The sequence below is a fragment of the Triturus cristatus genome, chromosome 11 (genome assembly GCF_964204655.1).
Source record: "Triturus cristatus chromosome 11, aTriCri1.1, whole genome shotgun sequence".
Lineage (NCBI taxonomy): Eukaryota > Metazoa > Chordata > Amphibia > Caudata > Salamandridae > Triturus > Triturus cristatus.
The window spans coordinates 347,526,318-347,539,850 of NC_140594.1; the positions used below are offsets into that span (position 1 = coordinate 347,526,318).

At 47.7% G+C, this 13,533-nt stretch overlaps 1 protein-coding gene across 2 annotated transcripts in view; it reads left to right on the top strand.

The window, feature by feature from the left end:
• SUDS3 (SIN3A corepressor complex component SDS3) overlaps nt 1-13,533 on the top strand; it is a 229,333-nt gene that overhangs the window by 5,613 nt on the left and 210,187 nt on the right. For both annotated transcript variants that reach the window (XM_085633334.1, XM_085633335.1), the window contains exon 2: nt 9,700-9,769. In XM_085633334.1, the coding sequence (XP_085489460.1) occupies nt 9,700-9,769 (70 nt within the window). The remainder of the gene's footprint in view (nt 1-9,699; nt 9,770-13,533) is intronic.

Genomic DNA, 13,533 nt, shown 5'->3' on the forward strand with positions numbered 1-13,533 from the left:
TTTGTCACTCTGCCATGTCAAGGCATTGACTGTGGTAGCTAAAGTGGCGTTTACGGAAGCCAATAGCCCAATAGGGGGCCGCGCACACAGTTCTGCGATGACATCACGGACTTCATCAGCCCGCACGCCCTCCCCTCCACCGACTACATCCTCCTAGGGGACCCCAACTTCCACCTGGAGAACACCAGCGACCGCAACACCACCACCCTGCTGGACAACCTCGGACTCAGGCAACTGGTCGACACCCCCACGCACTACGCCGGCCACACGCTCGACCCGATCTTCTCGTCCAGCAAACACATCACCTTCCACCACTCCACCGGACTTCACTGGACCGACCACAGCTGCGTTCACTTCAGCTTCAGGAAGAACACGGTCCACCGCCACCCGAAGCAGGTTCCCCACAGGAACTGGAGCAAGATCACTGCCGACCAGCTTACCTCTTCCCTCAGCCAGAACCCACCTGTCAACACAACGGACCCCAACGCAGCAGCCCGCAACCTCTCGCAGTGGCTGACCACCTGTGCCGACGACCTCGCCCCACTTAAGAAAACCAGCACCAAGCCCAGAAGCAAGAAGGCCCCCTGGTTCACCGACGCACTCAAGGACTCCAAGAAGAACTGCCGCACCCTCGAGAAGGCCTGGCTCCTCATCAGAACCGCCGACAACATGACCGCCCTCAAACTCGCAACCCGCAGTCATCACCAACTCATCCGAACCACCAAGAAGAAATCCTTGAAGGAACGACTGGACAACAACGCCCACGACAGTAAGGAGCTCTTCAACATCGTCAAGGAGTTCTCCAACCCCAGCTCCGGAAGCAACTACATCACTCCTTCACAGGACCTCTGCGACTCCCTCGCCTCGTACTTCCACCGCAAGATTGCCGACATCCACGTGAGCTTCGGCACTCCACCCCCGCACCCATCGGTGGAACTTACGCACCCCGCCGTCACTCTCCAGGCTTGGACCAAGGTGACTCCCGAGGACACGGCCCGCATGATGAACACCATCCACTCCGGATCTCCGACAGACCCATGCCCCCACCATGTCTTCAACAAGGCAGCCTCCACCATCGCACCCCACCTCCGTGACATCATCAACATCTCCTTCGACACAGCCACCTTCCCAGAGAGCTGGAAGCACGCCGAGCTCAGCGCACTACTGAAGAAACCAACAGCGAACCCAACCGACCTCAAGAACTTCCGCCCAATCTCGCTCCTTCCTTACCCTGCCAAAGTCGTCGAGAAGATCGTCAACAAGCAACTGTCCGCATTCCTCGAGACGAACGGATCCCTCGACCCATCACAATCCGGTTTCAGAGCCAACCACAGCACCGAGACCGCCCTCATCGCAGCCACCGACGACATCCGAGCCCTGCTCGACAACGGGGAAATAACGGCCCTCATCCTCCTGGACCTCTCCGCAGCATTCGACACTGTCTGCCACCGTACCCTAGTCCAACGCCTCAACACCACCGGTATCCAAGGAAAGGCTCTGGAATGGATCTCCTCGTACCTCGCCGGAAGAACACAGAGAGCTCGCCTCCCTCCGTTCCGATCTGAGGCCACCGGAGTCATCTGCGGCGTCCCGCAAGGATCGTCGCTCAGCCCCACCCTCTTCAACGTCTACATGAAGCCCCTCGCGGCCATCGCACGCCAACACAACCTCAACATCATCTCCTACGCCGATGACACCCAGCTGATCCTCTCCCTCACCAGTGACCCCGACACCGCCAGAACCAACCTACACGAAGGGATGAAAGACGTCGCCGAGTGGATGAACATGAGCCGCCTGAAACTTAACACGGACAAGACAGAAGTCCTCATCCTTGGACCATCTCCCTCCGCATGGGACGACTCCTGGTGGCCCCCAGCCCTAGGCACCGCACCAAAACCAACGGACCACGCACGCAACCTGGGCTTCATCCTGGACTCCTCCCTATCGATGACCAGACAAGTCAACGCCGTCTCCTCATCCTGCTTCCACACCCTCCGCATGCTCCGCAAGATCTTCCGATGGATCCCGACCGAGTCCAGGAAGACGGTCACCCAGGCCCTCGTCACCAGCAGACTAGACTACAGGAACGCCCTCTACGCCGGAACGACAGCCAAGCTTCAGAAAAGACTTCAGCGCATCCAGAACGCCTCCGCCCGACTCATCCTAGACGTCCCCCGACGCAGCCACATCTCGAGCCACCTGAGAGACCTGCACTGGCTCCCTGTCAACAAGAGGATCACGTTCAGGCTCCTCACCCACGCACACAAATCTCTCCACGACCTGGGCCCAGGATACCTCAACGACCGCCTCACCTTCTACACGCCCACCCGCCAGCTACGATCCGCGCGCCTCGCCCCCGTCCCTCGCATCCAGAGAGCCACCTCCGGAGGAAGATCCTTCTCCTACCTGGCGGCCAAGACATGGAACTCTCTGCCTATCCACCTTCGGCTGACCCAGGACCACCTCGCTTTCAGGAAACCGCTCAAGACATGGCGGCTGTTCGAGCAGTAGCAGACCCCCCCCCCCCAAGCGCCTTGAGACCCCTCCGGGTGAGTAGTGCGCGATATAAATGTCTTGATTGATTGATCTTGTTCAATGTTATTTTTAATCTTTTTGGTGGCAGATGATACAAGGTTTTCCATTATACTTGTGCTCCTCTTGGGGCTATGGTCTGCTAATAGTTGGAGCTCATGCTGCTCAAGTGCTTCCTTAGTCTTCATAATGTTTATTGAGTTTTTATTCTTGCTGCAAGGCAGAGCCCCGAAAGGCCCTGGTCTACATCAGTTCCCCATTGTCCCCTTTTAAGGATTTCAGGATCTACTTGTTCAGTTAACCTAAGTCTGAGGCCTACTGTACCATGTTGCCTGCTCCATCTTTTTTTCCCATGCGCTGTGGATCAGACCAGCCGTGGTTATGTTGTATGTTTTAAACAGGTATTGAGTCTTCAACAAGCTAACCATGGCAGTTGGAAGGCAAGTTGTAATATGGGTAGCATTTTCTCCTCTTTGATCTTTTCACATAATATTAGTTGATCAATTTCTGCCAGCATACTATCTGGAGGGCTTCGAGATGATATGTCAATTACTGAACAATTATTAATTGCTGGTGAGTCTGGTCATGGCTACTGTTTGTTCTGGGGGACGGGGTTATGAGTGATATTAGATCTACGATGGGGTAAGGGGTAGCTGCAGGGCCTCCATTGGATTCCTTTCTCCTGATTGAGTCTGGAGTGTCTAGATGAGCTTGCTGATGAGGTTTTTTGTGTGGAAATAATCAACTATTAATGTTTTTTTTCGCAGTTTCTGGAACGCCACCATTACTGATGAAACTGGCCTTTTTCCTGTGTGAGAAAGTGCCATCTTTCTTGCGTGGTATGCCCCCACTTTTTGGTTAATTGCTGATGTACTTTGACTGAGTGTGCCCTGGGCTCCTGCCAACCAGGTACCCAGGGCCTGTGTTCCTTTCCTAAAACTGCATTGAAGCCTAAACCCAATTGGCATCTATGACCACATGTCAGCCCCTGGTAAATGATACCATAGGTACCCAGGGCACTGTGACCACTTATTGTGCCACCCTTAGAGGCCCTGCACCCTGACACACACACACACTGTCTTTGCAGGCTGAGTGTCTTGGTGCAGAACAAAACAGAGAGACGACATGGCACACATCCCTGTGTGCCATGCCCACAAACACACTGCCCTGGCATACCTCAGTCACCCCTCTAGCTGGGTGCACTATGCCAGTGGTGTGGGTACAGGTGCATGAGCCCTGTACCCCTACAGTACCCGGGTCCATTCCTGGGCACTGCAAGTGCAGTGCTGCCATTAAGAGTATATGGTGCTGGGAGGTCGCCATCACAAACTCCACAGCACCATGATGGCTGAAGACTGAGAAGTTTGGTATCAAACTTCTTAGCACATTAAACCCACACTGATGCCAGTGTGGGATTTAATGTAAAATGCATGACAGAGGGCATCTTAGAGATGCCCCCTGAACCTAACCAACAACCGGCGTCCTGCCTGAGAGGCTGCCTAGGCTGCCACCCAGCAGACATGTTGCTGGACCCCTGGGTAGAGAGCCATCCGCTCTCCTGGGCCTGCAACAATACGTGTCCTGGGCAAGGTGCTAGGTCTCCTCCCCCAGGATGGGCAGGGGGAAGCTTCAAAGGCATGCCGCTTTTGTGAGCCTCCCCAGACCACTTGCTGTACTCAGCAACTGATCCCCACCGGTTCTAGCCCCCACTCTGGCGGGAAGACTGGCGGGAAAGCCCAAGTGAGGAAAAGGGGTGTGCCTGCCTCTGCCAACCCCACCCCTCAGGTGGGGGAGGCAAGGTGAAGCACATCACCGGGCTCTCGCCATCTTGAAGATGGGGAGCCCTGCCCAATCAGGACTAGGCTCCTGCCCCCCTCCCACTGGAGAGTGGCAGGATAGGGGGTGTACCGACCCCAGGGAAGGGACCCATTGGTCCCTGCCCTTTACCTACCTGTAACACCCCTAAATTTAGTATTTAGGGGCACCCTGAACCTTCCTTCCTCAGATCCCGATTCCTAAACAAGAAAGAAGAACAAGAAGAAAGAAGACCTGCCGTGCAGCTGCTAACAAGAGGACAATACCAACTGACTTAGCCCCAGCCCTAAAGGCCTATCGACCCTCAAACCTGCTCCTGCTAAAACCCAGTGTCTCCAGTGGTCAGCAACCTCAAAAACCCCGGAGGACCCGACTGTCTTGCTCATCTAAAAGACTGGGACTCCCATGAGCAGTGGTTCTGCTCAAAACAAGCAACAACTCCTGGTGCCAGCCAGGAACCGCAAATCCAGCACACTCTGCACCCGCCAACCCCGGCCTGAGTGAACAAAGACCACGAGAACGTCCCCCGATGACTGTGACCCAGAATCAAGGACCCTCCTCGACCCTCCTGACGACGCCTGCAGCCTCAGAACCAGGGACCCCTCCAACCACGACCAGCAGAGGGTAAGATTTCCCGATGCCAAAAGACACCCCTGCACCCGGCGCCTTGCGGCCCTCTGTGCCCAACTCCTGGGTGCCTACCTAACCTACAGCTTCCCAACTTACCTCTCGAAGTGGTGGTCGCACCTGAAGAATCTCCGTCCCGAAGAATCTCCGTCCCGAGCTTGCTGCCTTTGTTCATCTTGCAGCTTCTCCATTGAAATACGTTGAGCGCCCGACGGCTCAAAAGCACCCTGCACCCAGCCGCCTGAGTGCCCCTGGAAGTGCGACATCTACCCTATCTTACTTCCCCACTTGCCCTGTGTGAGTAACCAGGAGCCCAGCTCCCACAGCCACGTGACCTGCCTGCTAGCAGCCACTAACCAAAGGCCCCCTGCCTGCCGTAGGCTAACAGTGGGCCTAACTCTCTCTGCACCCGGCTGCCCCAGTGCAGCTGAGGGTGCACCAACTGTACCTACCTGACCCTGGGAGACCGCTGAGTCTATGCCCAGAACCTTAACTCTGCCAGTCGAGTACTTACCTGAAAGCCGATAACCTCCATAGGGTAACATTGACTGGTTTCACTTGGAAATTCTTCTAAGTGTCGAGTTTTGAAACTTTAAAATATTCACTAAAAATCAGCCGAACAAAGAAAACGAAATTACTCACCTGTTAGCAGGAGAGATCCCAGTGCTGGGTCTTGGTGCCCAGCACTGACCCTGAAAAGTAATTATAACTGTGATTAACCGATAACCAAACTTGCCTCCATAGGATAACATTGCCTGGTTTTTGCCAGAAATTCTTCTAAGTGTCGATTTTTGAAACATACAAATATCCCTTAAAATTCGCCTGTGCAACAAAAACGATTTCTTTCCACTGTTTACAGGAGATGCACCAGGGCTGAATCCGGGATCCAGCCCTGAGTAAGAAAAACCTATGCAAAGTAATTAATATTGCCTTTACTTAAAAACTCCCTTTGAGCTCAATGTTATAATTGTGTTTAACTTGTGTTGCCTATTGCAACAACTGTAACTATTTCATTTAAAAGTCTATTACTTATTGAAAGTATACAACTACAGCATTTCATTCTGAGAAAGTATTTTGATACCTATTGTTGGTTCTAAAATAACACAACAATATATTTTTATATACAAAACAATTGGCCTAGAGTTCAGTTCTTGAGTGTGTGAGACCATTTGCCGACTGAGTGTGTACAACAAATGCTTTACACTGTCCTCTGATACTGCCTTACTGCACGACCAAGCTTCCACTTTAGAGAGTAAGGTTATATCTAACTTTAGCCTCTGCCAAACCTCTGGGGACTGTGGACTCTGTGCACACTGAACCATACTTTGGTTCAGTATATACAAAGCCACTTTCTTACGTCCTGTCCTTGCGGTCCCTTGCTGTGTGTGTGTGAACGTAGATGTTAATGGAGTATGAACAGGTGCGCAAGCTGCGTCTTTAATGGGCTTAATAGCTTCCAAGGTCTCTGAAGTTGGTAGGCTTGTCTTATTGAGACAGAAGCTGGGTATTGCACCAAAAGAGAGAGGTGTGCGTAGTCCGTCGTAAGTTGTCATCAGCACTTCAATTACGCTCCCCCCACCCCCAAAACAAGACAAGGACGAAGGGGCAGACTAAACAATACACTCCCCCCACAGCCTCACACCTCTCTGGGATAGTTCAAAAGTGAATGGAAGGGCAGCAAGATGTGGGGGACGCAGCGTCCTCAAACCACAAAGAGTCGCTTCTAACTTAATGGCGATCCCACCTGAGCTTCTCTGGTCCAGGACAGGCTACGCTGGTTCTTGCTGGCGAATAGAACATGGGCACTTTCATAACACCCTTACACGGACCACCTAGTCTCAAACAGGTCTTTAAAAAGTGGCGGCAGCAGCTCTTACCGGTTTACCAGTTACCAAGTTCACCATCGGGTCGTTGCAAACGTCAGGGTCCTGGCTGGGATCCTTAGCACCACTCTGTCGGGCGCGGTGTAATCGCAGCTGATCTTACCTGGTTGTGGCTGCGGTTGCGGCTACAGTTTGCGGGTTACGGCGAAAGAGGAAGTGTACATTCCAGAATGACATTACATAGCTTCCTCTGTGCTGTTATCCTAACACTGCTCTTACCCAGTAACTAACAGTTGACACTCATCATTGGCTGCTGCTGAGCCCGTCCTCATTAAAATTGTCACCTGCAGCAAACATGTTTCCTTTTATTATCACCTTTTTTATTACCGTCCCCCCTTACCGCATTCTTCCACCTATGCCTTCCAAAATATCGGCCCACTATTCCAATTCGATTAATGTTGCGCTCCTCTTTGCCTTTTCACTTATTCTCGAGGCTCCATCTACTCTCTCTGTTAGGTTTCTCGAACCCTGACTTTGTCACCTGATTAGTATCCCCAAGCCTGTGATTGTAAGCAGTCTTTTTAGTCGGCAGGTAGTATTTTGGGTGGAGGTGACCATGGAAGAAGGCTTCTGTTCGCTCTAGTTCAAAATGTCATCGAGCAGCTTACAACCATGTATACAAACCATTGCTGTAATGTTCTTAACTTGGTGTTCTGAAGCTTTGAGTAAGCAACTTAAAAAGGAGGAAGATGTGTGAAGGGAATGTCTTGTGCATGTATAGGTGTTTTGTGGATTTTAATCCCTTCTAAATATCTTTATTATGTTTCTATTACTGCTATTGGTGACAGTAAAAGAGAGTGAGTGCTATGTTAGTGTCAGTTCCTTCATATAAAATTTCAGTCAGTGATTTACCTACTCTTTAGGATTCTGGTTTAGCTGAACAGGGACAACTCTGGAAAGGAGAGGCAAAGGGGAAGTAAGATGTTCCTACATACATGCAAGCATGGAGCAGAATAAACATTTTAATAACATCTGCTGAAAATGTAGAAGTTTAATCGAGAGTAGCCTGTAAGTCGCTTGCTAATAACAGCAACACAAATGCACAACTGCTTAGGGAGTATGCTGAGAAGGGCTGAAACAATCAAGAGGCGAAGAAGTATTAGGTCAAGCTGTAGTTTCTTGTGTGCTGACCTTTAAATTAAGTAGGCTTACTGTTGTAAGCCACCTCTACTTTCAAATTTAAACACAAAGTCACAAGTAAGGGTATAAAGATGCAAGGATGATTTAATATATATACTTTCCTTTAGAAGTATACTCTGTAATATTGTGCCATTAGGCTGTTGGGAATCTAGGAGTGAGGGGAATTAAAAGCCTTTAAAATTAGCTATGCTAAAACTCCAGAAACATTGGTGGCTCGGGGTCTCAGGTAAACGCAGATGGCTCTACGGTGGACCATAGTTCAATGTAATAGTACCAAATTAAATTCAGAATATTTGGTTTAAGGAAGAAATTTCAGGAAAATATAATGGCAGCCTGACCAGGAACCCAGAAGCACTGTTGTGATATTTGAATGTAAAAGAAACAATTGATGGACGGAATGCTGGACAATGCAAACATTCACCCCAGTCACAAGGGTCTGGATCTAATCCATCATTTTGCTCACCACACCACCCCAGTTTGGACTCAGCCATTTGCAAATCAGTCTTGACCCTGTGCCTCAGGGGAACAGTCCAGCCTGAACTGCCAAGCCAGGTCCTCCCTGGACTGGAAACAAGCATCCTGGGACCTGTTTTAGGGCATCGCCCTTCATCAGCCAGGCTAGCTTGAATCCAGTGGTGTAGTAAGCACGGGACCCACGTCTGGGCATACCCTTCCCACTTAGGGCGACATATGCAAAAGAAACAACTGATGGACGGAATGCTGGACAATGCAAACATTCACCTCCAGTCAATCAATTGTTTCTTGCGATATTTGAATGGCCAGACCGAGGACAGCTTAGCGCAGGAATTGCGATTTTGGCTGTTTTTGTGTCTTGGGTTGTACCTGGCCAGGCAGTTCAGGCAGGATTGTTCTTAGTGGACCAGGTTCAAGATTGATTTGCATATGGCTGGGTCCAGACTGAGTAGGCATGGCGGACAAATGAACGATGGATTGGAATGCTACTCTGTGCGATTGCCAGTAGTTAGACTTATTGCAAGCATTCCACTCATCACATTTTATGTTTTTGAATTACAGATGTCTTGACAGTGATGCACAGTGCAATGTGACAACAAGCAATGGAATTCAGATAAGTTGGTTTAAGGCAGGAATTTCAGGAAAACATAAGTCTGACCAAGATTACAGGAGCAATGTTTTAATATTTAAATAGCCAGCATGAGGACAACTTAACACAGGAATTGCGACTTTTTTTATTTTTTGTGTCTGCACTGGGATAGAGTACACATGATTTGTACCTAGCTAATATGCCTGGTTCTCTGTTCCGTATTGACACAGGACCCTGCCAGCCACTTCTTTTGATTCCCCCACGCAAACACAACATGCCTGGTAGGTAGCCTCACAAAACTGAGAACCTCCATGATGATTGGTTTGGGAAGGAAGATATGGGAAGAGGAAGAGTAAATGACATAATGCATGAGAATTGGTCTACAAGGGGAAGTTTTCAGTATTTATTTATTGACCAGGTACTCAAGAATTCAAGAGAACTTTTTTCCTTGATGCCTCTGTAAAAAGAGCTATCAAGATCTTTATCCTTCTGGCACCTCGGCGAAAGCATGCATCTCCAAACATCATTAAATGCAAAGTGCTCACTGTACTGGCACACTTGAACTATGTAGATGCAAATGTCTAACTCCAATAGTAAAAGTGATACAGCACACTTTCATTCCCATTTTCTTGTTTATAGATACAGAAGATGCAAGTGAGACTGACATGGCAAAGCAAGATGATGTGGACTACGTGGAAATGAAGGAGCAGTAAGTACCCTGGGGGAGGTATTATGTTAATCAATTAATGCAAAGCTTGTTTGAATTTTTTTCATTTGAACTGATTGAGCTTTTACATTAGACAAGTGTTGTCCTAGTGCTTCATTGCTCCCCCTTTAAGAAAAAAACGATGACGATAAACTACACCAGAAAGAAATATTTGTCCTGGTATCTGGACGGGCACCGCCTAGAACCAGCAACTGAATATAAATAGCTCAGAATCTCACTAGACAGCAGAGGCTCTTATAAACCCCAGATGTAAGCCCTGTGACCATTTGGCAATGAAGCCCCATAAAAAATGACAGACTAAACCAATGTGAGGGAGAGATGAGATTGTCTTGGACAAAATCATCATCCGTGCCTACAGACCGATCTTCCACCTCCCGTCCTAAGCGTCTCATGCCCAAATTCGGACTGAATTTAGCCTACAAAAGCAGACTGTATCAAGGAGGGGACGTTCGCTAGCACAATATCAGGGGAGCTGAGCAAGGCTCAATAATTTCACGCCTCTAGACTGAACTGACACGTTGTGGAAACTTACCCGCCAGCGAGTACCTTTTTGACTCTCTATCAAAACTAGGTCTTACAAACCTGTGGGACACCCCTGCAACCCACCTGAGTTTCAAGAGGGCAGTAACAAAAGCAATAAAAAACATATCCACAATCGAAGACAAAGTAACTTTGGCAACACTACTGGTCTGTTCTCAATGACTAAAAAGTCCTTAAACCACAACCATACTTAAGTGCAGCATTCAGAATGAAGATGAAGGAAAAATTCTTAAGATACCGTCTGGGCATAGTTCCTATACTCCAGCACCAACCTCACTGGGAAAGGAAACCCGGAGAGCATATTTGCTGCCTCTGCGGAAACAGAAGCAAGTATCTTGTGCACGTAATCTGCACCTGCCCAAACGTACTGGACATCAGACGCACCCTGCTTCGCCCTACCTTCAAACAAAAAAGGCATTAGGACCTGCAGGCAGGCAGTGAAACTATACTTCAATCCTACTGTCATCCAAATAAACTGCCGCCTCACAAAGTTTCTCAGCATAGCAGAAAGGAGACTGACTCAAACATTACCTCACAACGAAGGCATAGAGAGTAAACAACATGCAGCCCAAGACTATACCGAACACCAAACAGGCTACTACAACAACATCCAACGACTGAGCATTCCATGACTCTTTGCAAAACGCTTACAGAACCCCCCCCATTCAAGAAACCTGGAGGTAGACAAAGCCGGAAAAATCTACAAGATCCCACAAAACAAAACATTAAAAATAATAAATAAAAGGGATCCAATTGTACAGCCAATTTTGCACAATGAACACTAAGCGGTTTGCTTTTTTAAACTGTTTTATTCTCCTTCAACTTGCATCAGGTTAGACAAATAAATCTGCAAGGCAAAACAAAAAAGCAGGCGGGATACCAACCATGCCAACAGTACAATACATATAGATCGCTGCACTCTAATTATGGTAGACCATTAAGAACTGAGCCGCCACAAAATTAATCTATAAAACATTACTAAGAAAAGTCTTCAATTACTAGCTTCCTAAACCGGCCATATTGGGAACCCGACGCAGGTTCTGCTGTTTAACGTATCACACTTTTGTAAGTATAAACCAGCACTACTCCCCAGATCCTACAAAGTGATTTTACCATCGCCAAAAAACCCCCAAAAAACTAAGAGGATAAATACCCCTAACATCCGTTGCCTATTTTGCACTTCGATTAGTATTTTCCACCCAGTAAGGTTATTCAAGAACTCGTTGATAAATATCTAAGTTGCTAATTTTTTAATATCGTTATACTGTCCATTTGAATTACAATCTGTTCCCAGCTGCCTATCAGTTGCTGCATCCCAATCATCGGGGACTGCCAAGAAGACATTATATGCTTAACATTGGTATATACGGGCAATGGAAAACGTGGTTTTAATATCGAAAGCTGTCAAATGCCGATCTTTCAGAACATTGATTTTTATTGCATGAAACATCTTCACTTTTACACTGGCACACAGAGAAAAAAGGCAAATAATGTTTAAGTATTTTTTCTTACTCCACACATTTCATTATTACTTTATTTTATAATGTAAACGATATTGCAAAGGTTTTAATTAATCATGCAAATAACGATTTACTTTCAGAAGAGGTGCCCTTGCTCGGCTTAAAAAACAGTGGACTGATTCCATGCAAAGAGAGAGGTTTTATTGCATTTCAATATTAAATGTAAAGGTGTATTCTTAATAAGCAACATACTTGGCGTGTTTGAGATTGCTTTTGTGAAGAAATCAGCATTGCTTCTGTTCCTCAGTCTTATTGCCTCTCTGTAGCTGCTAGGCAGAAGCTCACCTATAAAGCAGGAAGGCGTCTCACCAGCATAAAAAAAAATGTTTCTTTATATGATGCAGAAAAGTGAAGTAGTGATATTTATCAAGCCAGTATATTACAGCACGTCTCATATGATTGGATTGGATCTGTGCAGTAGTTGATCTTATTGTCATGACCAAAGTTATGCTGGAACACAATGTTGTGAAAGGTAACTACCTGGTGTGCGTTATAAGGATATTGCAAGTCAAAGGCCTAGTTTCTTTATAAGGTCATGGAGCTTCTAGATGACTTGCAGTATCCTTTCAGTGTGATGCGGACGGTATTTTATTTGTTGTAATGCATGGTCACACCATAACTCTTTCCACAAACCACTTAAATCCTTTGGTATCTTGCTCTTCCGTATGAAAAAGATAGTGTTCTAGGCAAGTGTGCTGTAGATACACATGCTTTGCATACTCCTGCCATCTAGTGTCTGGTCTGGATATTTTCAAGTTTTTTTTCTTTGAAGAAGTCTTTTTCAGTCACGAGGTAAGGTGACTCTCCTTTCGATGATAGTGTGCATGGATCCCATTGTTAGATTGTTTTCTTTTAGTCATCTGGTTTGGAGGTGGTTTGTGGCACTCCTGTTCAAGACCGTTATTTGGGATCCCCTCAGTGCGCAACCCACTGTAACCTCATTGGTATTGTTTTGTATGCGTCCCCTTATTTCTGCATGCCGAAAAAATAAAACTTCCATCTTCAATCGAGGTCGTCGTTGGTGGCTTTCGAGCATAGCCACGTCGGTCGACTTCTACTCCGTCCTAATCAAATGGAATGGACTCCATTTCAATTCAGTCCTCGGTGCCACTCCAAGTATCCGGGCACTGACCTGCATAAAGTCTGCATCTTGTGCCTCTCATCAGAACACAAAGAAGAAGATTGCAACGCTTGTCGATCGAAATAGACTTTGCGGGACCGTTGAGGTTGACGTAGGGCATGCATTGGCAGACCATCAACCACACAATGGATATCTTTGGGGAAGATACAGAGCAGGAGGAAATGGAAGCGTGGGCAGCAGAAGAGGAGGAGGCCTTCTCTATCCAGGAATCGGACAGGGTGCCATGAGTAACAGAGCCCCTTTGCCCACAAAAATAATTTCCACCAAACATAAAGTTTCTGCGCCACCACTGCCTTTAGGACAGGGTCATTACTGAGACACTGCTTCTAACGCCCCGCCTTCGGGCTCTGCACCGAAACAGCATATCAAGCCTTCCAGCTCGGGCTCGAGTTGAGATAAAACCTCTTCGGAACAGAAACCTTTAGCTTCAAAGGATAAAAAAGAAAGGTCCAGCACGGCACCGAAACCGAAAGATATCCTTCAAAAACCTCTGGAACCTATCTTGGAGTTTATGAAGGAAAAACTGGACCCTAAACATAACAAAA